Source organism: Suncus etruscus, chromosome 3, assembly GCF_024139225.1.
Source record: "Suncus etruscus isolate mSunEtr1 chromosome 3, mSunEtr1.pri.cur, whole genome shotgun sequence".
Lineage (NCBI taxonomy): Eukaryota > Metazoa > Chordata > Mammalia > Eulipotyphla > Soricidae > Suncus > Suncus etruscus.
The window spans coordinates 150,749,313-150,776,466 of record NC_064850.1 but is presented as its reverse complement, the minus strand read 5'-3'; the positions used below and the strand labels follow the sequence as shown (position 1 = coordinate 150,776,466).

General features: G+C 45.8%; 1 protein-coding gene across 1 annotated transcript; it reads left to right on the top strand.

The window, feature by feature from the left end:
• Window positions 1-27,154, top strand: SECISBP2 (SECIS binding protein 2). Its single transcript, XM_049769557.1, has 15 exons — window positions 1-144; window positions 993-1,138; window positions 5,731-5,962; window positions 6,367-6,490; window positions 8,623-8,840; window positions 11,855-11,977; window positions 15,491-15,580; window positions 17,143-17,275; window positions 20,610-20,776; window positions 21,375-21,504; window positions 22,356-22,482; window positions 22,908-23,128; window positions 25,938-26,092; window positions 26,188-26,338; window positions 26,465-27,154. Exons 1-15 carry the CDS (start codon window positions 109-111, stop codon window positions 26,566-26,568), a joined length of 2,157 nt encoding a protein of 718 aa, XP_049625514.1. The 5' UTR covers window positions 1-108; the 3' UTR covers window positions 26,569-27,154.

The following is a 27,154-nucleotide window of genomic DNA, read 5'->3' as shown; positions in this document are numbered from 1 at the left end:
GCCGAGCGGAAGGCGGAATCGGCCGCGGCTGCCGCTCGGAGCCTGGCGGCCCGTCGCCGGTCGCTGCTGGGCTGGCTCTCCGCTTGGGCCTCCTCGGGGCCGCTCGCCATGGCGTCGGCGGGGCCGCGGAAGTCCCCGGGCGAAGTGAGTAGGGCGGCGGGGCTGGGCGCGGCCCCAGGGCCTGGACAGCCGCTGGATGCGCGGGGCCCTGCCGCGGAGGGACGCTCTCTCCAGCGAGCCGCTCTGCGCGCCCGGCCCCGGCACGGGAGAGCCCGGCTCAGATCTGTGGGTGCACACAAAGTACAAGTCGGAGAGAGGTTTTGCAAACCAGCTCCCTTGGGCTCGGGGCGCTGTCGCCCTCTAAATGATAGCTCTCAGTGACTCGTTGCAAAACACATGGTTTCCTAACGCTTTCCATACACTCTGAAGGTGCGTGCAGGAAGTTGAGCTTTGCACATGGATGTGAGTGCCAGCAGTTGTGTTTCTCAGTGTACCTTTAGGCGAACTTTTTAAAACCACTCTCAGGTTTTCAAGAAACTGGGAGTGTCGGTGTGTAAACTAGGTGCACGACTAAAACAGGTCTTGGGAAGAGCAAGTGCGGTGGCTCCCCTATATCCAGTTACCTGGCCCAAGTTTAGTGGCGACTTTGCTAACTCACTCCCAGTATAGGCAAAACTACTATATTCCAAGGGAAAGCAGGCTTCGGAATGTCATTCATCGCCCTGACCATATACTCTGGTTTTGAATTTTACTTTACGTTAATATTTTATGAAACTATTCTTTCAAGGAAAAGTAAAAGCCCTTAGAGGGAAAAATAGCAAGGAATCCTTTAGCAGGCAAACATTTTTGAACAACAGCCCTGGATCCTTTTCCAGGTTGCTGGAAATACATTATGTGGGTTTTTTTGTTTTTTGTGTTTGCTTTTGGTATGTTCACATTAGTAGACCCCAAAATGTGTATCTCCAAAACACCCCTTTTTTCCCTCTGTTCAGGGCGTCAAATTGTCAGCAGACGTCAAACCATTTGTCCCTAAATTTGTGGGGCTGGGTGTGTCATGGCGGGAGTCTTCAGAAGCTCCAGTGTTCCCTAGTGGTGCTGCCACCTACTACCCGTGTGTTCAGGAACTACCGGTGCCAGGGTATGTATTATAAACACTTTTGCCTTTTCTGGGAGCTCTGTTTCTTGGCTTGCAACCACAAACACATGAAAGTTCCCAGAGCAACTGGCTGTCCTCAGTCTGACTCTGTGAACTGGAGGGATGGGCCATCAGGACAGCCCCTATCAGAGCGAGGAGGACCTAAGGACAGGCCAACGTTTGAGATCTAACTCAGGGCCTAATACATTACAAAGCATGAGTTCCAGCCTTTGAGCTTTCTTCCTGGGCCTCTTTATTTTTTGGTTTCTTTGGGGTGACTGACAGAATCAAGGACCTCAAACTTGCAAGGCAAGTGCTCTATTGTTGATAATCATAATTGCCTTAAGAAAACATTAAATTTCAGAGGTTTAACCTTAAAGCTCTATCTGTGTCTTTAAGTGTTACCATACCTAACACCAAAAAGACACCTTTGCCTATATCTCCCAACTACTGCCCCTCTGTTCTCTTTGGTAACTGCCATAGTTTTCACTAAGTCTAGGCGTTTTGTTTCTGGCTAGTGTGTTTGGGTTAGTGACTTATATTTATTATATATACACATATATGACATATATATTCCACATACGAGCGAAACCACTCTGCAATTGTCTTTTGCGTCCTTACCTATTTTAGCTAGAATAATCCCTTCGAGCTTAGTTTTTTGCAAATACTGTTTAAAACCATATGCATCTATTGGGATATTAAATGGAAGATGGGGAGGAGTGGAGAATCCGGGGCCAAGAAATGGTCAGATAAACATATCCTTCAGTTTTATGATTAACATTTAATTTTTTGCTTAGGCATGGTGATAAAACTCAGTAGTGAAGCGTTATGTCTCTAGAATTTAACACACACACACACACACACACACACACACACACACACACACATTTAAATTCTTGCTCAAGGAGGGGCCGCCTGTAAATACTTGCTGACTCTTTGAATGGGTAGTTTTTTTTAGCAAATGCTGAGTTTTGCATTTGACCACTTCATTTTATAATGTCTTATGAGGTAAGTCTAGATCTGAACCCATGAACCACATCATGGTTATAAATTTGAGTTAAAACAAAGCTTATATTGCCCTTTAAATTTTTGTTAGTAGAATTTAGAGGGGAAAAAAAGTGTTAAAGCTGTCACAGAATTGTTTGAATTACCTGCAGATTTATTTTGAGGGGATGCATTATCTTTAGGTCTATGTTTCTATGTATCCTGTCTATATTGCCATGATACAGGCCAAATTTGTTTCTTGGTCATGTCCCATGTGCCTCTTCACCCTTAACTTCTCCTTTTGTGCCTGCCTAGTGTGATTGAAAATAGTTTGCACTTTACTCAAATCCTAAATTTATAGTAACAAGATTAAAATCGGTAAGAATGAAAGTGGAGTTGTATGGCATATTTAGGACATATTGAAAGCTTCTGTTTCCTTGGGGTTGACCCTAGGGACTCACACATGCAGGGCAAGTACTTTGCCACTGAACTACATCCTGGGCCCCAAAAAGTATATATATTTTTTAACCAGAGTTGAAGTTTTACTGTTTGTTCTGAAGGCCTTTGGTAGAAATAACCCACGTTTTCCACCTTAATTTCTCTCTTTAATTTGTTTCTAGACCACATCTGGCAGTGGTCAGGGGTTAATCCTGGCTCAGCATTCGGGAATCACTCCTGGCAAGCCCAGGAAACCATATGGAATGGTGGGGATAGAACGCGGGATGATCGTATGCAAGACAAATGCCCTACTCACTGCTCTGGCCCCATCTACCATAATTTCATTTCAAAAAGGCAGTTGGCTGGGCCTTGTTTGAGTTGGGAACCTATTTTAAATAGTTAAGAAAATATATCTTTACTTAGTGTCAGAGACTCTTAAGATCTGCCAGGTGACATTCCAGTTACCTAGAGTAGCTATGCCAAGCATTTTGGGGGAGAGTGCTCCCAAAAGTGCTCAGGGACTCAAAGACAACTCCTATGATCTTTTGTCCATCTGGGCCAGTGGTTCAGTTGACAGTTCTGCTCGGGCCTTGCAGTGCCCATCAGTCCTCTGAGGACCTGTTGTGCTCAGGACAAATCAAGTACCCAAGGCATGTGTCTTAACCTCTGTATTTGTAATTTAATAAAGTTAAATTTTATTATATCACCATGAAATAGAGTCAAAGTTGTTCATTGTTGGAGTTTTAGTCATGCAGTGTTCTAGCACACATCCCTTCACCAGTGCATATTTCCTGCCACCAATTATGCTTCCACCTCTCCACTCCCTCTTCCAACTTGCCTCTATGACAGATACTTTTCTTCTCTTTCTTATTTTACCTTTTAGATACTATGGTTTGCAGCACTATTGCTAATGGGATATCTTGTATATCACTTCATTTCCTTTTAGTTCCCAGTTGTCCAGAATGATCATTTTAATCCTGGTATTATCTCTTGGGGGTTGTATAATCTTCCACAGTGGCAAGCATTGTTACCCCTGAACTAAGAGTAATTGTAATTCCTTACTTTTTTTTTTTTTTTTTTTTTTTTTTGCTGTTTTTTGCCTTTTTGTTCGGTGCTTAGGGCTTACCTTTAGTGGGGCTTGGGGGCCCATATGAGGTGGGTCAACTGCTTGCCTTAACCTCTGTATTCTCTCTCTGGGCCCTGCTTTGACTTTATTTTGCTGTGGGGGCCACACAAGTGGTGCTTGATGTTACTGTACTCAGGGATCACTTTTGGCGGGCTTAGGGTGATGGGATGCAGGGTATTAAATTTAGACTGGCCATGTGCTAGGTAAGCAACTTACCCACTGTACTGTCTTTCTTAGGCCCCCTGCTTTGACTTTTTGTTTTGTTTTGTTTTTTGGTCACACCCGGCAGTGTTCAGGGGTTACTCCTGGCTATCTGCTCAGAAATAGCTCCTGGCAGGCACGGGGGACCATATGGGACGCCGGGATTTGAACCAACCACCTTAGGTCCTGTAACGGCTGCTTGCAAGGCAAACACCACTGTACTATCCTTCCGGCCCCTGCTTTGACTTTTTGAAAGATGTTTATAGAGGCCGAGAACTAGTCCAGGAAATCTGGCACATTTTGTCCATTGTCAGGACCCTTTGAGGTTGGCGCGGGTGTGATGTTATATTCTCATACAGGAGGCTAGGATTGTTTGCCCAGAATTAGTCCGTATAGTAGCACTAGAGCCAGAATTAGTATTTAGTTCTCTGCCCTGAGTTCGTTAGTATTTCCCAAAACTGATCCTCAAAGCTGTTGTGGGCAAGTTTGCTGAACATTTTCCGCATGTTATAATCTCAGGAAATTTCACAACAGAGACATATTATGTTAACGTAAAGCAATGATGAGAAGGAACTAGCAGTCCTCACCAAGTGTGGCTGTACTTTGCAGAACTTAGGTTGACTTGGTGGGTAAAAGGATTTAAGCCTGGATAGGTCCTGACTTGATGGGACCTGATGTAAGATGTATTTGATCTGAGGCAGAAGGAGAACATAAGGGCTGGTTGTCAGGGAGGTTGCCAACCAGTTAAAAGCCAATTTGGGTAGCTGACAAATTGAGGATGCTTTGGGTGGTGATTTGAGTGGGTTGATCATATTTTATCTCCTAGGCACAGATTAGATTTTTAGAGAGAGGGATTTGAATGAAGGCATTGACTTCTAGATTTCAGGCACTGAAAAGAGAGAACAGAGGCAGGAGGGAGTATGATGATGGGCCTTGAATGCTTAGTTTGGGCATCTGTGAGCCTCCTGGAGGTGGCAACGGTTTTGATTTGCACATACTGTCAGTGAACAGAACTTGGAGATGGGGTAGGATTCAGAATGACAGATGGGGCAGGAGAAGGCAACGTGGGGAGATATCCAGGTCATAGAGGATTCTTGGGCATAAATAAGTAGAGATTAGGGTTCCCAGGGCAGCCTGTATCTCTGCAAGTCAAGAAAGAAGTTCCCTGGGGTTTTATTTTATATTCTATTTGTTTTAACTTTTGGGGACCCCATCCAATGATGATCTAGGGCTACTCCTAATCCTATGTTCAGAGAGTTCCCTCTGAGACCATGTAGTAATGGGGATCAACCAGGCCTCCTTGAATGCAAAGAATGTTTTGGTTTCTTTAGGTTTTAGTTGGGCTCTTCCTCAGCAATGCTTGGATACCAGTCTCCATCATGGTGCTCAGGGGATCATGAGGTAGTTCTGAGTCTCTTCTGTGCCTGCATGCAAAGGCCAATGGATTTTCTCTAGTTCTTGTTTGGCTTTTAATTCAAGGTATTTTGATTCTAATGTGTTTTGATACTAACGTGATTGATCTTAAAAATGAAAAGCCTTACAGTAGATTATTACAGTTTTTCAGAGTTGATTATTGTATTTCTTTTTTTTTTGTTGTTGTTTTTGTTTTTGTTTTTGGGCCACACCCGGCGGTGCTTAGGGGCTACTCCTGGCTGTCTCCTGAGAAATAGCTCCTGGCAGGCACGGGGGACCATATGGGACACTGGGATTCGAACCAACCACCTTTGATCCTGGATTGGCTGCTTGCTAGGCAAACACTGCTGTGCTATCTCTCCGGGCCCTGATTATGGTATTTCTTGACTGGAGGTGTGTATTCTGAAACTAAAAGTAACCCATTTTTATCTAGACAGAAAGTTTATGCAGAAGAGGTGACATTTGAAGCTTCAACTTTGCCACCTCAGTATTTGTCTTCTGAGATTGCACTTCATCCCTACGCCCTTGAATCTGCACAAAATGCCCCAGTGCCCCACTCGCAGTATGACTACAGCCAGCCTAGTTGTTACCGAGGTTTCCAAACGGTGAAGCCACACCATGACCACCGTTGTCTGCCTTCACAAGACTCCAAAGTCTTGTTTAAGGTAAGTCACTCCTGTGGTTTCGTTACTTTACTTTTGAAAATATAAAGAACAGGGGCTGATGAGATAGTACAGTGGGTAGGGAGCTTGCCTTGAACGTGACTAACATGGATTAGATCCTGGCATCTCATAAGGCACTCTAAGCTGACCAGGAATAAGCCCTGAGCAGTCAGTTGTGGAGCAGAAAACAAAAATAAACAAGCAAAAATTAAAAAGGAAAGGTAAAGAACCAGTTATTTTTGCATGCAGTTAAGCCTGCTTTATCATTATTATTTTTTTTTTGGTAGTAAAGAGTCCATTTGATTTAGCCTTGAAAATTCAAAGGTGAGTGGCGATTACTTCATGAATTTGCCATTTTAAACCTTCTTTGAGTTTTCTGAATTGTTACTTTTAAATCTGTCCTGCAGAAGAAAACGTATGATGAACAAAAGTTTGACAGTAAGAAGGTTGATGGGACTGTGTCATCTGATGTAAAATCAGCGAAGGGCTCCCAGCCCGTGTCCATGCATGCTGAGAGTAGTCTGAAATCAGGTAAAAAGAACAAAGCTGTCGGAACCCTGTAGACCTGGCTGGTTCCTGAAGAAGAGCTGATACCCAGGCTCTCAGGAGCCTGCAGGCCTCTTCCTGGGGATGCAATGCTGTGTGGGCCCTGTCGACATGTCCTTAGCTCAGGATTCTGTGTGTTATGCAAGAACTTGTGTGATGGTGTTCCTTTAGCTGGTAGATTACAAGTCACCTCCAAACATGTCCTTAAAAGCACATCTTCGGGGGCCGGCGAGGTGGCGCTAGAGGTAAGGTGCCTGCCTTGCAAGCGCTAGCCAAGGAAGGACCGTGGTTCGATCCCCCGGCATCCCATATGGTCCTCCAAGCCAGGGGCAATTTCTGAGTGCTTAGCCAGGAGTAACCCCTGAGCATCAAACGGTGTGGCCCAAAAAACCAAAAAAAAAGCACATCATCATGTGCCTGTGTACTGTGTGTGACTCTGTTCTTCCTGGAATCATGTCTGTAATAATAGATTCCTAATAGGTAGGAAGTCGATGTCTGTTTCAGTTTGAATCCCTCCTTAAATACTGTCCACCCTGGGCTAGTGTCACTTCTCATGGACACCATTTTCTTTTGTTTCAACGTCACATCTTTTCTAAACTTGAAAATTCTCCTTCCAGTCTACAGTGGACAGCTAGTGATTCTCCCTGGTGTCTTATTCTTTGTTGAAAATTTCCAATTCGGGGGCCGGGCGGTGGCGCTGGAGGTAAGGTGCCTGCCTTGCCTGCTAGCCTAGGACGGACCGCGGTTCGATCCCCCGGCGTCCCATATGGTCCCCCAAGAAGCCAGGAGCAACTTCTGAGCGCATAGCCAGGAGTAACCCCTGAGCGTCACAGGGTGTGGCCCAAAAACCAAAAAAAAAAAAAAAAAAAAAAAGAAAGAAAATTTCCAATTCCTGTACTTACTTGACCACAGATATTGCCTATTTATATAGTGACTTAAACCTTTATACTATTTTACTTATGTAAATATTTTGTGAATATTTATATTATTGGGGCCAGAAAGATAGTATAGTGGGTAGGGATTTGCCTTGTACTCAGCTGATTGAGGCTCAATCCTTAGGGCACCATCTAGTCCCCCAAGTCCTGCCAGGAGTAAGTTCTGAGCATTGAAAGGTGTGGCTTAAAAACCAAAAACATTACAAATAGATATGTGTGTGTTAACATTTATGCTAATGCTTTCATATATATTGATATTAGTTTACGTATGACTTTTTCATTTTGCACTGACTACTGATAACCCATTTGGTACATGGAAACATAAAAAGAAAGCATTAAAGGATTAACTGTAATAGGTCTGACCTCAGTTAAAAGCAGGCTGTATGGTTTTATCACCTATATCATCGTTGCTCTGCATCTGAAGAAGTCGAATTGGAAGTAGGTTCTATGCTTAATTCTTGTTTTCCTTCATTTGTCCCTTAGTAACTTACATGAAATTTATTGAAGAGGATTGTAAGACAGTGGTGAGAGAGAGAGAGAGAGAGAGAGAGAGAGAGAGAGAGAGAGAGGAGAGAGAGAGGAGAGAGAGGAGAGAGAGAGAGAGGAGAGAGAGAGAGAGGAGAGAGAGAGAGAGAGAGAGAGAGAGAGAGAGAGAGAGAGAGAGAGAGAGAGAGAGAGAGAGAGAGAAAGAAAAAAGAAAAGAAAGGTACTTTATTGTATGTTGCTGCTGCAGCCAGGACCCTGGTTTGATTCCTCCAGACTGTCTGGTTCCCAGAGCTCTGTCACCAAGGCTTACACCTAAATACAGAGATTGGAATATCCCTAGAGCACTGCCAGATGTGGTTCCAACTCCCTCCCCCAAACCAAATAAAACTACACAAATTGTAAACTAACAAAATATAAAGAATAACAAAAATCTCCAGCTACACAAGGTTAAGGGTTTCTATTTCTCCAACTTGATTATGTTTTGCCTTTTCTACTGGTGGTTCAAGCAGAATGATCAGTAGTTCCGGTTCATTTCTGTTTTATACTGTCCCAAGGATAATACCAATGATGTTAGTGGGGGTGGCCATATCTGGACAGTAGAGCATTGTTACATTAATAGCCCACGAACTTACTCTGGAATGAAGTGTGACTCATCAGGCTATGTGCTTAGGTCTGCCTGTAATTTTATGACTCTAGATGGATATCACAGAAGAACAGACCGGAAGTCCAGAGTCGTTGAGAACAATGGGCCTGCCTCCAAATCCGAGTTTGAATTTACCAGGTTGGATTTTCCTGAGCTGCCAGGTCCTGAGAACAGTGAGCGATCAGAGGTTCCAAGGCAACCCCGGTGGGGGCCTGCGCATGTTGCCTCTCCCCCAAGAGAAGTGGGGAAGCCTGCCTCTGTAGCACCAGAGGTGAGTGGATGGTCCTGGTGTTGCTGCTTTCTTGGGCACATCCCTTCCAAAAATGTTCTGTGCGACTCAGGGTGGGTAGGTTTCTCATCGTGTACCTGCATCCCCTGCTCTGCTGTTGGAACTATTTGCACAATGACTGTGGTAACTGGTCCATATATTCTGAAATAATAGTCCACTCTGCCCCTTTGTATCTGATATTAAACAGGCATTGGTGGCTCAGAGCTAAAGGTGCTCTTGTAAACTAACTGCTCACTTGTGAGTTCCCTGCTTCTCATATGACATTCTACCCACACCTTTCTCACTAGAGGGGAGATAAGAATCAAATCATAGTAATTCCAGCGGCATTGTGTAAATGTGCAATTCCTCAAGGCTTTTGGTGTCATCCTGAAATGATGCCGCGAATTGGCAAAAGGGATTGTAAGGAATATACCTAGTTTACTGCCTGGTGGTTTAAATACTAGATTTCAGCTTCAAGATACAGAATTCTAGTCCATCCTTTGACTTGAGACTTCTAGGAAGAAACATTGGGTTAGTAATTGCCAGCATACTTTTTGATAGTTCTTTTCAGGGATGAGGTAGGACAAGTTCCAGTGGAAGGACAGAGAAGGAGCCATGAGGAGTGTAGAGCTTACGGTACATGTCTCAATGGAGATGGAACTTCTCTGGCCTGTCCCCTGCTGCTTCTAGTAGGGGCTACAGAGCAGTCATGATGAAGGCTGAGTTTCTGCTGGAAGAGGATTTATTTCCTTAGCAGATGTATGATGCTTTCTGGGCCTGGTCAGGTATGTGGGAGAATTGAGCCATCCGGGGGTACACCCATGAGCTTGCAGGTGGGTCGGCCAAGCCCTGGGTGCTCTACCCTCGTAAGTCAGAAAACTACAAAGCCAGGCTACTAAAAAGGGCTGAGGCATGTATTTACTCAGCTTCTAACAGTGTTTCCTTTTTTTACTGTGTTTTGAATCTGAGCTGATTGTACTTGGATTTCGAAGAATAATTGGCAAATGGGATCAGAAACAAGTGATGACTTTTATACGTGATTTGAGCATGTTTAGACCTCCCACATTAAAGTGTTTGTGAGTGGATGTGAAGTCTTTATAGAAGAGATGTTGTCTTTGGTAAACTTGCTACATTCCTCCACAGTCTTTGGTCTTGATTGCTTTTACCTACTAGGATAATGGTAACAAAACCTTCATTTTCCTATCAGCTAGTCTGTATCTCTGTTCTTGGTTATTGCAACTTACTTGCTTACTGTAAATTCTATGTTAGAATCGATGTCTTCCATTCAATTCAATTTAAGCTGCTGTTTATAGTGATTCCTACATTTATTTCTGGAAGAGGCTTTCCTTTCCTGGTTTAGATTTTACTCTAAGGTGACATTGTGCATGTATTGTTATGGATTGCAGGGCCATGGCTGCCTGCCTCTCTTTCTGAGTTACATGGGTTCTCTTAGCATCTCACATTGTCACAGATGGACAGATACAAACATGAATTCTCAGCTGGTCACCTGAAGGAATGTGTTAAATGGTGAGCTGCATGGAATTGATATGGGTCTCTTGGAGGCTCATGGGTTGAACTTAACACTGTGGCCACCTGGTCAGTTCACTAATTTTTTTTTTTAATTTTTTAAAATTAAAAAAATTTTTTTTAGAAACATGATTTTGAGCAAAAGAAGAAAGATTCCTATTAATTTAGCGAAGTTCAAGAGTTTTGAAAGGAAAGTGCTGTCACCAGGAACCTTATGACTTTGTATTTGGCTCTAAGTAATAGCAACCATGATGGGTTAACTCTCCTCAGACATCTATGGTGACTGTGCCCTGTTCTCCCCTCAGACACTGTTGCCAGTCATGCTATGTTCTCTCCTCCTACACTGATGGTGATCTTGTTTTGTTCTCCCCTGACACTGGAAGTGTCTATGTCTTGTTTTTTCCTAGATACCAGTGCTGGCCATCTTGTGTTTTCCCCTCAGACACTTGTTTTTGCTGTGACCTTCTATTACAAAAGGGCCAAAGGTGATGCTTTCAAAGCTCTAACTCGGAAATGGGGGGTCTCTTCCTTTGGTTCCCATCCAGGATGGTATGAACCACCACCTCGGGCTCCTGAATTCTTTTAAGACAGACAGCTGGATTTTTTTTTTAAATATAAATTTTTATTTTGATCATAGTGGCTTACATATTGTTGACAATAATATTTTAGGTACATATTTACATAAAATCAGGGGGGATTCCCATCGCCAAATTGTCCTCCCTACCCCTCCATTTCTGTCCTACCTCCCTTTTCCTTTTCCCTCACCCCAGGGAGGCTAGAATATGTGGTCCCCTCTGTATCTAACCCACTACTTAGTAGTCCTGCACCTGTTTGGTCTTGATGCCTCCCTTATTTCCCCCTCTAACTGGAGTCATGGGTGCATATTACACGAGCGTCTCAAGTGTGGGGTTGGTTTTTCTAGGTGTTCTTTTGAGGTACCCTGGAGCTTGCTGTTTTCTTCCTTATGAGAGATCAATCACTTCCAGGTCTAGGTCTGCTTGGAAACAAGGTCAGAGATAGGTGAGATGGGGTGAGGGGAGCAGAGGAGATTCAGGTGGGTGCCAAGTGCTGAGGTTGGCTTGAATATGTGTGTGAGGACTGAGAAAACCTAGGGTCTAATAGAAGAATGACTGTTGGGAGACCAGGCTTCCTTTTTAGGTCGGTTTCAAGGCTCTGTGAGGATTTCAGGTCAGCATTCAGGAATGGTGAGCTCAGGGCGGAAGGAGGGAAGTATGTCATTAACAGGAAACTAAGATGAATCTAGATCTACCTAGCAGCTCTTTTAACCATTTTTTTTTTTTTTCTCTTCAGAGTTTTTTTTTTTTTTCTGCCTGAATCTGCCTCTTTGGAAAACAGGGAATTGGGAGCTGAGCTCTGATTGAATTGCTTTGTAGTTGTACAGCTTGGTGTCTTGGTTTTACCCAGTCCAGGGAGTAAATGGCCCTTTGTGTGTTCTGAAAACTCAAGCCCTTTGCTGGTTTTTGTTCCAGTCTAAAACAGCACGAGGAGGAATTCCTGAGCAAAATGAAGCCTCAAGAAAAAATAAGAAAAAGAAAGAAAAATTGAAAATGGATTATGATATCCCGACAGTTCAAGAGCCACCAAGGATTGAGGTACATTCTGTTTATTACTCATTTTGTACACAGTCATGAAGGGGGTTACTTGTGATAGACAAATAGGTCTCACCTAAGTGAGACTGTGTCGCATTTTCTTTCTCCATCATTTTCATGATACTCTCACAGTTGTCTCCTGTTTCTTCAGTTGTTCATGTTGGATGCCTGAGCAGTTTAGAGCAGGCATCTCTTGGGCACTGGCTAACTGGCTGGTCTGAGGCAGGGGTCCTCAAACTTTTTAAACAGGGGGCTAGTTCACTGTCCTTCAGACTGTTGGAGGGCCAGATTATAGTAAAAACAAAAATTATGAACAAATTTCTATGCACACTGCATATATCTTATTTAGAAGTGAAGAAACAAAATGGGAATAAATACAATATGTGGCCCGCGGGCCATAGTTTGAAGACCCCTGGGAGGCATGAGATCTGTTCAGTCATGTACACATGCTTTACCCTGCAACATCCCTTGGTCAGTCCCTTTGCTTTAGCATGCTGGCTTTTGTGGGGGTTCCTTCTCTCCAACTCATTTAGCATTATGAACTTACCCTCAAAATAAAATCTAGTGTGACAAAGATCTTTGTGGGCATTGCAGGCACATGTCATATAAGCTTGCCAAAGTGGTGTATAGATTTGGGGTGGGGGGTTGGGCCACACCAGGTGATGCTCAGGAGTTACTCTTGGCTGTGTGCTCAGAAATCACTCCTGGCTCAGAGGACCAAATGAGATGCCAGGAATAGAACCAAGGTCTGTCCTGGATTGGCCACGTGCAAGGCAAACACCCTACGGCTGTGCTATTGCTCTGGTTCTGGTCTATAGATTTTTTTTTTTAAATGCTTTATTATGGGGCCAGCGAGATAGCATGGAGGTAAGGCATTTGCCTTCCATGTAGAAGGACAGTGGTTCAAATCCCGGCATCCCATATGGTCCCCCGTGCCTGCCAGGGGCGATTTCTGAGCATAGAGCCAGGAGTAACCCCTGAACTGTGACCCCCCCCAAAATATGTTTTATTATAACATTGTGATTTGCCAAGTTGTTCATTGTACAGTTGTTTCAAGAATTAAATGTTCAAACACTGATCTCTCTATCAATGTGACCTTCCTTTCTTTCACCAGTGTCTCCAATTTCCCACCCACCATCATAGACTGCCTCCATGCAGGCACGAGTAAATTTACTTAATGCTGTTTGTTACAACACAAAGGCAAATGAAATTGTCAAATCTTCGATGAACAAGGGTTAATTTGAGATCATTGTTCTATTTCTGTTTTTTTTTTTTTTTTTTTTTTTTTTGGTTTTTGGGCCACACCCTGTGACGCTCAGGGGTTACTCCTGGCTATGTGCTCAGAAATCGCCCCTGGCTTGGGGGGACCATATGGGACGCCGGGGGATCGAACCGCGGTCCTTCCTTGGCTAGCGCTTGCAAGGCAGACACCTTACCTCCAGCGCCACCTACCCGGCCCTCATTGTTCTATTTCTTCAATCTGTTTCTAAAGTCAGTGTCTAAGAATTTACTAGGCTGTGGTTGGTGTTAGTTGAGCCTTCTGTGTCACTGTTTAGGCTCACTGAGCTTGGTAGATTTCTGTATAATTTTCCCATCAGATTCCCTGTGATACTTACTGGGATGACACTAAAATTTTGAGATGCTTAGGATCTATAGATCTGAAACTAATTTGGTGGCTTGGCAGTTTGATAAGATTAAGTGAAGGAACTGGGTCATTTGTTGGAGGTTAAAGTGGGACACACACACACACACACATACCTACCTCTACACACACACACCTCTACACACATGCACACACGCGCGCGCACACACACACCCCTCTACACACATGCACACACGCGTGCGCACACACACCCCTCTACACACTCACCTCTACACACATGCACACGCACACACACACACTTCTACACACATGCGCACGTACACACACATACCTCTGACCCCTTTCTGAGAACTCCAGAATATTAGAAGTGGCAGCAATTCATATCTTTTGGAACTTAGTGGAGGGGACACACACACATACACACACCCCTTTGGACACACACTTGCACACACACACACCCCTTTCTGAGATTCCAGAATATTCGAAATGGTGGCAGTTAGTATCTTTTGGAACTTGGTGGAGGATCCAGGCTGGGTTTTTGCCAGGAAGATACCAGTTGTGAGTCGAGGCTGCTGTGTTTTCTGGCGGGGTGGGGGTGGGAGCTTGGCCCAGCTCTCTTCTGAAAATATCCCAATTTTCAGCCCATAGTCTGGTCCCATTGAGAAGGCTCATATTCTCTTATTATTTTAAGTGTTCTTTAATTTTTTCTTTAAAAAAATTTTTTTTTTTTTTTTTTTTTTTTGCTTTTTTGGGTCACACCCAGCAGTGCTCAGGGGTTACTCCTGGCTGTCTGCTCAGAAATAGCTCCTGGCAGGCACGGGGAACCATATGGGACACCGGGATTTGAACCAACCACCTTTGGTCCTGGATCGGCTGCTTACAAGGCAAACGTCACTGTGCTATCTCTCCAGGCCCTTTCTTTAAAAAAAAATTGGGCACAACAGTCATAAATAGTACAGCAGGTAGGACACTTGCCTTGCATGTATCTGACCCGGGTTCAATCCCTGGTATCTCATCTGAAGCCTGCCAGGAGTGAACCCTGGAGTCTGTGCCCTGAGCACTGCCAACTGTGGCCTAAATACCAAAAAAAATGACAACTTTTTTTTTTTTTTTTTTGGTGTTTGGGTCATACCTGGTAATGCGCAGAGCTTACTTTTGGTTTTGCCCCCTGTAGGGATCACTTCTGGAGGGGCTTGGGATTATATGAGGTATTGGAAATTCAACTGGGTCTGCCATGTACGAGGCAAACAATCTACCCATTGTACTATCATGCCGTTGCCCCAAAATAAGATTTTTTTTTTTTTTTTGGTTTTTGGGCCACACCCGGTAATGCTCAGGGGTTACTCCTGGCTATGTGCTCAGAAGTTGCTCCTGGCTTGGGGGACCATATGGGACACCGGGGGATCGAACCGCGGTCCGTCCTAGGCTAGCGCATGCAAGGCAGGCACCTTACCTTTAGCGCCACCGCCCGGCCCCACCAAAATAAGATTTTTTAAAATGAATTAAAGAGGTAGAGTCATCTTGCCTATTCATTTTCTAGCCTGGAGTCAACAGACATTAATTACAGAATTTTACATCTCCTGGTTCTGCATTGTTATTACTCTAATGACAATATGGTTGAGGCCTAGGGGCTTGAACACAGCAAAGCAGATCAAAACTGTTGTGTAGGCCCCACAGACATACTAGCCTCCTGCTTTTGCTATCTCTTGGCAGGAGAGCACAGTGTTGGGGCATCGGAACTTGTTTGATCTCAAGTAATGTTCAAGCTCTTCCATTTCAGGTTTGGGGCTGTTTTGTGAGACCTTTGAATCCTAACAGGAGTGTCTAGCAACAGTATAAGCAGAGTAACATTTGCTCTTGGGCATTTGCTTCTTTTGACTGATGAAGATGTGAAGGGTATCTGGTTTCCCTAGGATTCTGAAGAATTCCCCAACCTGGCAGTTGCATCTGAAAGGAGAGACAGAGCAGAATCTCGGAAATTTCTGTCTAGACAGCAGCCACAGGTAATTTTCACACTTGATTTGGGCTTAGCTTCCTTGCTTAACTAAATTCATGGACAGTCTATTTTCCAGACCTCTTTGTGTACTGCAACCAATGGTCCATATTCTTTCCTGAGTATGAGCAAAAGCAAACTGTCCTTCCTGTATTAGGAGTAGGATTGCAGCCATTTTTTGGGACAGAAATAAGGGGAGTACAAATAGCCAATGAAATATGAATTTAAAGAAAAGGTAGAATTCAGAATATTCCTTTGTGGGTTTGTCTCACAAATGGAAAAAATAGAGCTGCCTAGATTTCACCCTAATTGGTCAAGTCAGAGAGGGGAGATGATTCTCCTGTCCCCTTGCCCCGCTGGGATGCAGGCTGAGAATGTGGCTCATCACCTTTGGGCCATTTCAGATCTTGCTTAGTCATTGTCCTTTTGCCTTTTGGAATGGTTCATTGTTTTCACACTGACAAAAAAGTAAAATTTGAAATTTTGAATCAGCCGTTAATGCTGTACTTTAATGTAGCTGTCTTCTCCCTGTCTGGAAGTCTCTGGTACATTCAAGCATTCATCCCATGGCCATTGGAATATTGATGTCAGGATAAGATGAACAAGGCTAAAGGTGCTTAAGCAGGAGATCACAAGCCCCTGCAACTTCCTATACAGTCTGAAAACCCAGGTTAAAGCTGTTTTAGAAAGTTAGATATCTTAAGAGACTATCCAGTTAAAAAAAAATTGGGTCCATACCCAATGTGCTTAGTCTTACTCCTGTTCTGTGCTCAGGAATCATTCTGGCAGGCTTGGGGCCCTTATTGGATACCAAGGATCGAACCTGGGTCGACGTTGCAAGGCAAACACCCTCCCTGCTGTATTAACACTCTAGTTCCCAAACTATATCCAATTTTGTTTGTAAATTTAGTGCACATCTGCTGAGTAGACTTGTCTGAAGGGGATGTGCATGAATCTTTGGTCATGTCCTCACATTTTCTTAGCAGTTAATTGACTCAGGGAATTGGAGACAGAATGATCTAAGAGACTAAAACGAATCATATGACTTCACACCCAGGCTTCAGTGTAGACTTCATACAGTTTATGCTTGCTTCAAGAAGCTACACATTATTTTTTCTGAGGGTCATCTAGACAGAAATCCAGGTGGTTTTATCTAAGCCCAGTGTTAATAGAAGAGATAGGTCATCATAGTAGCTGTATTATAGGCTGATCATATGGGAATGATTGGGTTCTTTTTTTTCCTTTCAAGATTGTTAGGTCTTTAAGTTGGTTTCATTTTCTCTCCTGTTTATATATGACTCTGTAATAAAAGTTCCGTTTGTAAAACTTAGTATTATAAATAAACTTCTGAGGGCCAGAGAGATAGCACAGTGGTAGGGCATTTGCCTTGCATACGGCCAAACTGGGAGGGACCCAGTTCAATTCTCAGCATCCTATATGGTCCACCATGGGTGATTTCTGAGTGCAGAGCCAGGAGTGACCCCTTAGCACTGCTGGGTGTGGCCCAAAAACCAATCAGTCAATAAATAAAGTTTAAAAAAATAATAAACTTCTGGGTGATTTTACTTTTAGAATAGTTTTAGAAGTAGCACAAAGAAGAGTCAAGTTCCGGTGCAGCTGGATCTGGGGGGGATGCTGGCAGCACTGGAGAAGAAGCAGCATTCGCAGAGCGCAAAGCAGTCATCCAAACCTGTGGTCTTCTCAGGTGAGAGATGTTTGCACACGTCCTTCAAGCAGACTGTCTTGTGCATGTTTTCTGAGTCAAAACTTACTTCTGGGGCCGGAGAGATAGCACAGCAGTAGGGCCTTTGCCTTGCATGTGGCCAACTTGGGACTGATGGTGGTTCGATTCCCAGCATCCATTTTGGTCCTTCGAGCCTGCCAGGAGTAACCTCTGATCACCACCCGGCGTGACCCAAAAACCAAAAAAAAAAAAAAAAAAACCAAAAAAAAAAAAAAAAAAGCTTTACTTCCTGTGTAATACAGCATTGTACAGGAATATGGATAGGCAAAGATCAATGCACTAAAGTTGAGCATTTTAAAGTAAATCCTTATCTCTGTCCAGTGTTTCTTTGACAGAGGGTGCAAGGTTCATTTAATGAACAAAGAACACAGACTGGAGAAGAGTGCAGGGTTGAGGTGGTGATTGCTTTGTCTGCTGCCACCGCTAGCATCACATGGTCCCTTGGGCTCCGCCAGCAGTAGCCCCCAAATTATACTGTTTGTAACCCAACATACTACCCTATCTTCCTGACCCTCTCTTAAAAATAAGACCAGTCTTGGACTGGAGCAATAGTATAGTGGAGAGGGTGTTTACCTTGCACACAGCTGATCCTGGTTCAGTCATTCACTGGCATCTATGGTTTTCCAGAGCATAGAGCCAGGGTAAGCACTGAACACCACTAGATCTGACCCCAAAACAAACAAAAAGGGGGAGTAGTCTCTTAGAAATGGTACTAGGACAACTGGATGACTATATACTAAAAATAGAAATTGGATCTCTCCCCTAGCTTACAATTTATATTAAAATTAACTCAAGGGGCAGGAGCAATGGCACAGTAGGTAGGGCATTTGCCTTGTACACAACAGACCTGGATTTGATCCTCAGCATCCCGTATGATCCCCTCAGGCTGCCAGCATGATTTTTTTTTGGGGGGGGTGGGGGCCACAACTGGTGACACTCAGGTGTTACTCCTGGCTATGTGCTCAGAAATCACTCCTGGCTTAGGGGACCATATAGGATGCTGGGGGATTGAACTGCGGTCCATCCTAGGCTAGTGCAGGAATGATTTCTGAGCACAGAGGAAATAATCCCTGGGGAGGGAGCTATAGCACAGTGAGGAGGGCATTTGCCTTGCAATAGGCCAATCTGGGTTCGATTTCTGGCATCCCATAGGGTCCCCCGAGCCTGCCAGGAGTAATTTCTGAGATCAGGAAGTAAGTAAACTCTGAGTTCCTCTATGGTGTGGCCCCCAAACTCAAAACAAAACTCCAGTTATCCACAACTTAAATATAGGACCAAATCATAGAAAATAGAGCAAAGATGAATCATCATCATTACTTTGGTTCAGATAATAGTTCTTTTATATATGGCACTGGAAGCACAAAGGAAAATGCTGGAATTAATGGCCTAGAACAGGACCACTTGAGGATTAAGAAAACAAGATAGACCTAAGAAAGGCAACAATGGGATCAGGGGGCTTCCAGCCTCTTGAACTGTCAACATGGGAGCAAGGGCAGATTGTGACAGACAAAAGTACCTATCTAATGCTAATCGAGTATGATGGGTCTTTATCTCTCAGAAGGGATGCCTGAAGGGAAGAGGAAGCTAGGACAAAGTCTGTGTGGATCTTCTTCCTCTGGGAGAGATGGCAGACAAAATGTCATCAGCAAAGCTTCTTTGAAAAGCTGCTTTGCTGAGGCCTGTGTTCAAATTCAAATTAAGGTAATTCAAATGAAAGAGTTTAAATCATCTCTTTCTGCCACTCTCCTGGAACTGTTAACTTTCTAGTGAAACTTATTTACTTCTTGGATGTGTTCATATCCAACAGGAAAAGAAATGTTGGATTTTTATCAAAATTAAATGCTTGTGTCATTAAGAAAATAGGAATAGTCAGACCTGCAGCATGATAGCACAGCAGGTAGGCTGTTTGCCTTGCATATGGCTGGCATTCTGGATTCTATCCTTGATATCCCATAAGATCTTCTGAGCCTACCCAGAGCCATTTCTGATCACAGAGCTGGAGTAATCCCTGAGCACCATTGAGTGTAGCCCAAAAACAAAAACAAAACAAACAGTAAGAGCCTGGGGCTACAGTTTTAGAGTTACACTCAAGGAGTGGTTGAGTACTGCTGTGCTGTGCTGGGTACTGATGTGGCTGGACACTGAAGTGGCTGAGTACTAATATGGCTGAACTTTAGTGCCTGAGTACTGGAGTAGCTCAGAACTAATGTGGCTGGGTACCAGGGACAGTGATTCTCTAAACTAGTGTTTCTCTTTCAGTGATATTTGCTGGATAGCCTGCAGGTAGCATTATTTACCTTCCTGCTAAAAATACAGCTTCCAGCACAACTCTGCAGTGGGGCCCTAGAGTTGTTGGGAAGTGGGTCAAAAATGGGCTTTTATTTTTTTTTCCAAATTTTTGTTTGGGGGCCACACCCAATGATGCTCAAGACTTATTCATATCTCTGTACTAAGGAATCACTCCTGGCAGTTCTTGGAAGATCATATGGGATACCAGGGATTGAACCCTGGTTGACTATGTATTAGGCAAACTAAGGTCCTACTTGCTGCACTATTACTCCAGTGTGAAAGGGTATTGGTCCCATTTTGTTTTATTGCTTTCTTGCTAAAAAAAAAAAAAAAAAAAAATTAAAGGGGGCTGGAGAGATAGATGGAAGTAAGGCATTTGCCTTGCATGCAGAAGGACGATGGTTCGAATCCCGGCATCCCATATGTTCCCCTGAGCCTGCCAGCAACGATTTCTGAGCGTAGAGCCAGGAGGAACCCCTGAGCACTGCTGGGTGTGACCCAAAAACCAAAAATAAATAAATAAATAAATAAAGGTAGAATCAGAAGTGGGGAGACTGCAAAGTTCCTACCCTTGGCTCTTATCAGATCAACAACTTGTCTTTCTGCATCTCTTGCCTTACTTCAAGATGTTCTAAAGCATTTGAATTGGTTCCACACATGGGATATGATGCAGAGCTAGTGATTGCACTCAATATTGCCCTTTTGCGGGTCCCCTGACTTTCTCTTGTTTGTCCCTGTGATTATGGTTGGGAAATAATTAGGAGAGTCCTTTCCACACCCCTGGAATGTCCCTGTCATAAGTGAAGCCTTACAGTTGAGAAAGATCTGTTCATAGCTCCAGAATGTGCTGCTAGCCCCATTTCATTGACTGACACTAAATGCTCTTAAGAGTCATTGTGGGAGAAACACTGAAGAGTTTGTGACATGAACTTGAGGGTGTTCTATGGGGGTGGCAAGGCGTCTGTCCTTGTGTATCCCTGATGTGACCATCTACTCATTGTTCTAGTCGGTGCTGTGCCAGTCCTCTCCAAAGAGGCCACCTCAGGCAAGAAGGGTCACCGTGCCAACCAGTCGAAGACCCCACACAATCCCCTGGACTCCAGTGCCCCCCTGGTGAAGAAGGGGAAGCAGAGGGAGGTCCCCAAGGCCAAGAAGCCCACCTCACTAAAGAAGGTATATAGGGCCCTGAACTCTGGGTATGGCAGTCTGTGCCTGACTGATGCCCTTGGCTGGGCTGGGGGAGGCACTGCGTCTCTGGGTGGGCCCTGTGCACACAGCTTAGGGGGAGGTGCGCCTGGTGTGGAGGTCATGCTCCCCTGTCCAACTCCTGACTCCTCTAGGCCTCTGATGATGGCCTGCTTGGGGGTCCTGCCTTCCCACTGCCATCTTTGGTGTGGTCTGGGCTGCTGTAAGCTACCCATGCTCTAGTCCTGAGGAGCCTCTGTGCTGCTTCAGGGCTGAGACCCAGGCGCAAGAGTATCTCTGAGGGTTGAAATAAGGTTCACCCAAGCATGTTGCCCAAAAGGTGACTGAAGGAGATTGGTTTTATGAAGTGCTGCTTTGTGAGTCTTTTGGTTTTGAGGAGATTTTAACTGTTGTGTTGACTTTTGTTTGTTTGCTTGCTTGGTTGGTTTTGGGGCTAGACTCAGTGGCTTAGGGCTTACTCCTGGCTCTGCACACAAGGATAGAACCCAGGTTGGCTATATACCAGGTAAGCGCCCTATCTGCTGGACTACCTTTCCAGCCCCTGTGTTTACTGTTTCTTTTTAAGATCATTTTGAAGGAACGTCAGGAGAGAATGCAGCAGCGTCTCCAGGAAAATACAGGGAGCCCAGCAATCAGCAGTGACAAGGTGTTTGAGGCTGAGAGTAGGAGCACCGACTCCCAGCCTGACGTCACAGGTACCAGCTTTTATTGGTTGCTTCAAGAACCCTTTGCTGTACCAGCCTCCAACTCCTTATACCAGTTGTGGGTTGGCCTCATGCCTCAGGAATGCAGTTTCCACCTCTGGTTTTGGAGATGGAACACAGGAGAAGCCCTTTTGATGCAGGAATGGGAGAGGGATGGTCCTTGCAACTTGAAGTGGCCCAGGGAATTCCACCACCTGGGTCTAGAGCCATAGTACAACAGGGTAGAGTGCTTGCCTTGCACGCAGCCGACCCATTTTCTGTCCACATATGAACCATTGAGCCTGCCAGGAGTGATTTCTTCATGTAGAGCCAGGAGTAGACACTAAGCACTGCCAGATGTGGTTAAAAACAACAATGAAAAGAATCTCACCCCCTGTTGCACAGCTACTTTTACTCGAGTGTGGCGGGAAGTACCAGACATGAATGTGGATGCATTGAAGTAAGCATGTTAGTTTACTGGGGACAGAAAGTTACGTTGGAGAGGTCCAGTGTAGGGTCCCACAGAATAACATGTAGCTAGTCAAGGCTGAGCTGCCCCTCCTGCAGCTCTCAGGATGGCTTTGAAGTTTTGTCCAGGTGGAATCTGGACTACAGACTCAGTGCTGGTTGTGCAGGTCGGAATTGTCACTTCTGCACAGTGTGCAGGTAGCAGGAGGGTGTTAGTACCATTTCCCCATGCGTGCATGCGCGCGCGTATGTGTGTGTGTGTGTGATGAGGCTGGTACCATTTCGTGTGTGTGTGTGTGTGTGTGTGTGTGATGAGGCACCCTTGTCCACAGCCCCTCAGTGTGGGTACTATTCACACTAATCCTGTGTTTTAAGTCTTGGTTCTCTGACCCTAGGGGAGGTGGAATCATCTGTGGAGAGCAAGTCTGAGGAGCAGCTAGGAGAGACTCTTCCGGAACCTGAACCTTCACCAGTCCCTGATACCACCTGCCACCCCAAGATTCACAGCCGGAGATTTAGGGAGTAAGAGGGCTACTGTAGGGTTGGTGGACAACAACCTCTTCCTTTCATTCCCTGATGTGCTCATGGCAACACTGCCGCCTCAGCACTCTATCTTATCTCTCGTGCTCATGTGATCTAGTGGGTGGTCTAGGGTGACCATGTTTGGCTTCCTAGATGGGGCTTCATTTCCAGACAGTTTCGAGGGTCTGTCTGCACCTGTCCACATACACACTTTTCCAGGTCTCTCTCTCCATTTCCTTGTGTTCAGGAGGTATGGGATAGAGAAGAGTGTGGGGCAAGAGTGGCCTCAGGGAATCTGCCCAGATTGAGCCAGCTGAAGTCCTGTCAGCCTGGCGTAGGCTGATCATGCTGGCTTCCTTGGGTAGTGCAAGGGGCAGAGAGCTTTAGAGCTGTGCAGAAGCACAGACCAGGCGTGTTTCTTCCAGCTACTGTAGCCAGATGCTGAGTAAAGAAGTGGACGCCTGTGTGACTGAGCTGCTGAAAGAGCTGGTCCGTTTCCAAGACCGCATGTACCAGAAAGATCCAGTCAAGGCTAAGACTAAGCGCCGACTGGTCTTGGGGTTGAGGGAAGTCCTGAAACACCTGAAGCTCCGAAAGTTGAAGTGTGTCATCATCTCTCCGAACTGTGAGAAGATACAATCCAAAGGTAAAATACTTCCCCGGGCTGGCCTCAGCACCAAGCCAATCCTGGCATTGTTGTGAGCAAAGTAATTGGCCTCTAGTGTTGGCAGGCAGTCTGGTCTCAGCCCTGTACATTGTTGAGTGCCAAGCTGCGGAGGGAGGACTAGTCGTCTTGAGACTGAGGGCCACTGTCCCCCCAGATTCTGTGACAAATGGTAGCCAAGACCAACCCCACATTGGACCTTTGTCCACATTCCATGTTCCACGTCCATTTGGTATTTGGAGCTATAGCCATTGGCCCCGCTGCTCTAAAAGGGCAGGGGTCCTGTCCAGGACAGGCATGGTAGGGAGCTGGTCCCCATCATCAGATCGTGCACAACAAAGTGCCATAGAATGTCTGGGCAGACCACCCTGCTCTCCCCGCTCTCATGGTCTCCTGCATTGGTCACTCCAGGGCATAGGTTAGACTCTGGCACCGCACTGCCCATTCACTGCTGCCTGTCTGGGGACTCAAGGCATGTCTGCGATTTCTCTGGACCCTAATTGTGTGTGAACCAGTTTTCTCACAGTTGCCCTAGCTGCTTTAAGCCCCACTGACTTAAAAGAGGTTGCACCAGAACTCCAGGGTGGCACATCCCCCGGGTAGTGTTGGTCTTGTCTCCATCAGGCCTCCATGCTGTCCCCTCTGACCCACTGTGCCGTTCCTCTGCAGCAGGCCTCTGGTGGTCCTCCCATATCCTCCGGGGGTTTTGCTTTGTGTCCTGGTCACACTTCTGTCCAACATGAGCATGCCCTCCCAGTGCCTCCAGAAGACTCTGGAAACCCAGAGTCAAACCCATTTGACTCTTGGCCTTTTTAAAAATTTGTTTGATCACAATTTAACTAAATTGGTTTCAGTCATGCTGAAATATATGCTCTTGATGTGCAAAGTGCCTGTGCACCATCACCACCATCTGTCCCCATTGTCCTCAGGTCACTCAGTATCCACCTCCTGTTTTTCTCTCCCTTGGCTCACACCTCTCAGGAACATTGTCCCTTGTCCCAGCTGTTGTGCTTAGTTCTTTGAGTTCAAGTTCTGACTCTTCCCATTGCTGCTCTGTTGGTGCTTTTGGCACTGTCCCCAGGCTGACAGCCACCTGTGTCTTCTCCGCTTGACTCTGCTTTCTGGAATTGAGGAGCTTCTGCTGTGTCTTAGAAGTATCCCACAGATTTGTTTGTCCCACTGTTTCCCAAGCTCTTGCTGTGGTCTCTGAGTATTCTCTGGCAGCTCTTCCTTTTCTGTGGGCTTCCCACCTATGAGAATAATGATGGACTGAAGTTCTTCTCCCAGCAAAGCCTTGTTCCCTCTTGGGAAGTTACTGGTAGTTCCAGTCTCAGAGATTTCCTATGGTTGTCTGCTTGTCTATGACCACTCTGAGAACTGACTAGAAAGTTGGCATGTGGCTGGAGTCCACAGGTTCTTCATGTCTGGGATGTAGCACTGTGGTAGAGTTACCTTTCTTAACGTAGGGAAGGCTTGGGTTTGATCCTTGGCTTGTTCTCTCTCCCCCCCACACACACACATACACACACACACACACACACACACACACACGCACGCACGCACGCATGCACGCACGTATGCATGCACGAATGAACGAACGCACGCTCCAAGTTATTCTCAGCAATGCTGGGCCTTTGTCACCCAGGTTCTGAAGTTTCCGACCGAACGGGTTTGGGGTGAGAGGGTTGCTCTGAGGGGGCCTTATCATGCCTCTGCAGGAGGCTGCCTGGAGTGTTACCAAAGGCTTCTGCATCTAGTGGGCATTGTGTATTGGCAGTTCACACCTGACCAGAGAGCAGTGGGAGTAGCTTTTCCATCATGGGGGAATCTTGCTCTGGCACTGCCTGACTCTGATGAGACAGTTCCAGGGCGTGGCACAACTCTGCTCCAGCATTCCTTTTCACAGGGCTGCTTCCTCTCTGCGTTCCCTGACCCCCCTTGAGGTGTCTACACCCCATTCTTTGCTTTCTTCAGCTGAAGACCTCTTGGTCTTCTTTCCAGATGCCCATTTGCAGCTGGGTGTTTAAGTCATTTTTTGTTATTGTTTGATTTTTGGGCCACTCTCAGTGATACTCCGGTGTTGGTGGGGGGGCTAATAGGTGCCAGGGTTCAAACCCAGGTCAGCTGTGTGCAAAGCAAGTTCCTTAACCTGCTATATTGCTTTGTGGCCCCTTATGTCTTGTTGTTATCTCTCTCAGGCCCTATGCACACTTGTTGGAAGCTGTAGCATTTATGATGCTCCATTTTCCCCATTGGGCTCGTAAAAGCACCGAGGCCCTTTTAGCTGCCATTTTTTAGCTGGGCTTTAGCCTCCCAGCGAAATTTCTCAATGAATCTTTTCTTGGTAAATGTCTTTTTCTTTCCTCCTTTATCTTTCCTCATGATAACCTCGACCTAGCCATACCGAGCACACGATGTGACAGCTCCTGTGGCATCTGTGCCCATCTTCCCTCCTCCAGTCCCCTGGCTCTGTGCTTACAGCTACTTAGTGGCCCGTGTGTTTCCAGGGCTGGATTGTGAGGTTACACCTCCACTCCTGTTTGGCCCCTCCCCGGACTCCTGGGGATACAGAAGATAGCACTGTACAGCATTGGCCTCTGCTTCTCCCAGCCTCAGGGCCCCTGACCCACATCGCTGACATATCTCACGACATGTGCAAAAGTCTTTTGTGGAGAGATGACTCCTTCCACGTGACCAAGGGAATACTGACTACTGTGTGGACCGTTGCTGGTGGGCTCGGTGTTTGGGGAGACCCTGGGGCCTCTGACGTGGTGTCCTTCGCCCTGACCAGGTGGGCTGGATGACACACTACACACCATCATCGACTGCGCCTGTGAGCAGAGCATCCCCTTCGTGTTTGCCCTCAACCGCAAGGACCTGGGGCGCAGCCTTAACAAAGCCGTCCCCGTCAGCGTGGTGGGCATCTTCAGCTATGACGGGGCACAGGTGCGGCAGGGCAGGCCCTGGGGGTGGTGCCATACCCCAGCTCGCTGTCCCTGCTTCCCTGTACTCAGGGGACATGCCTGGACTCTCTCGCCCAGGACCAGTTCCACAGGATGGTGGAGCTGACGATGGCAGCACGGCAGGAGTATCAGGCCCTGCTGGACAACGTGCACCAGGAGCTGCCCGCACCCCCAGCCCCTCTGAGCCCACCCACACCAGCCCCCACTGGGACCGAAGAGCCACACTACAGTGAGTGACACAGTCAGTCTTGGAGAACGGGGGAGAGGGAGCCTTGGGTACGGCCATATTCCAGGGTCTGTGGGGACTGAGCTCGCCCATCCATGAGGCTGAGCTGTGCTGTTCTCTCATTCCCAGTGGAGATCTGGAGGAAACATCTGGAAACCTATAAGCAGTGTGCCCTGGAACTGGAAGACCCGCTAGAGGCCTCAGCCTCTCAGATGATGAAGCTGAGCTTATAAGAATCTTTTCCTGTGTTAGTGTGTTTGGGGTAAGGAAGGGGGATGGGGGCCTTTTCCTTCTCTGCCCTGCACTGACCTAAAGACTTCAGGACTGTTAGGCTGGAAGTGTGGCCTTGCAGGAAGCCATACAGCTGCTGTGGGAATTGATCTAGGGTTACTGGGTAAAAGGGATGCTGGAGCAGGCAGATATCAAGGAAACCTTTCTATTGCCAAATAGCTAGGCCAGGTTCATTTGCAGAAAGCCCCAGGGGGTGGGGGGAAGGCACAGCGACGCGGGCCCCTCGCGTTGTGGCCTCTCACTAGAAGGTATGAGCTGCTGAGAAGTACAAGGAGCCTCATAGCAACATGGGATCTTGAAGCTGTGATCATTACACATGGATGATTCCTATTAGTCCTTATTTTTCCAAGAAACAGTGTATATTGATGTTTCTAATGTTGTTTTGGTAATTTGTAAATCTTTCCCTCTTTTGCTAAATGTGCTCTGAAAGATTTCTTTTTTAGAGCCCAGGACAGACGATCACTTTCCATATTTTTCTGTAAGAAGGGGGCTTATTTATTTTGAATAAAGAATGATGATTTAATTTCA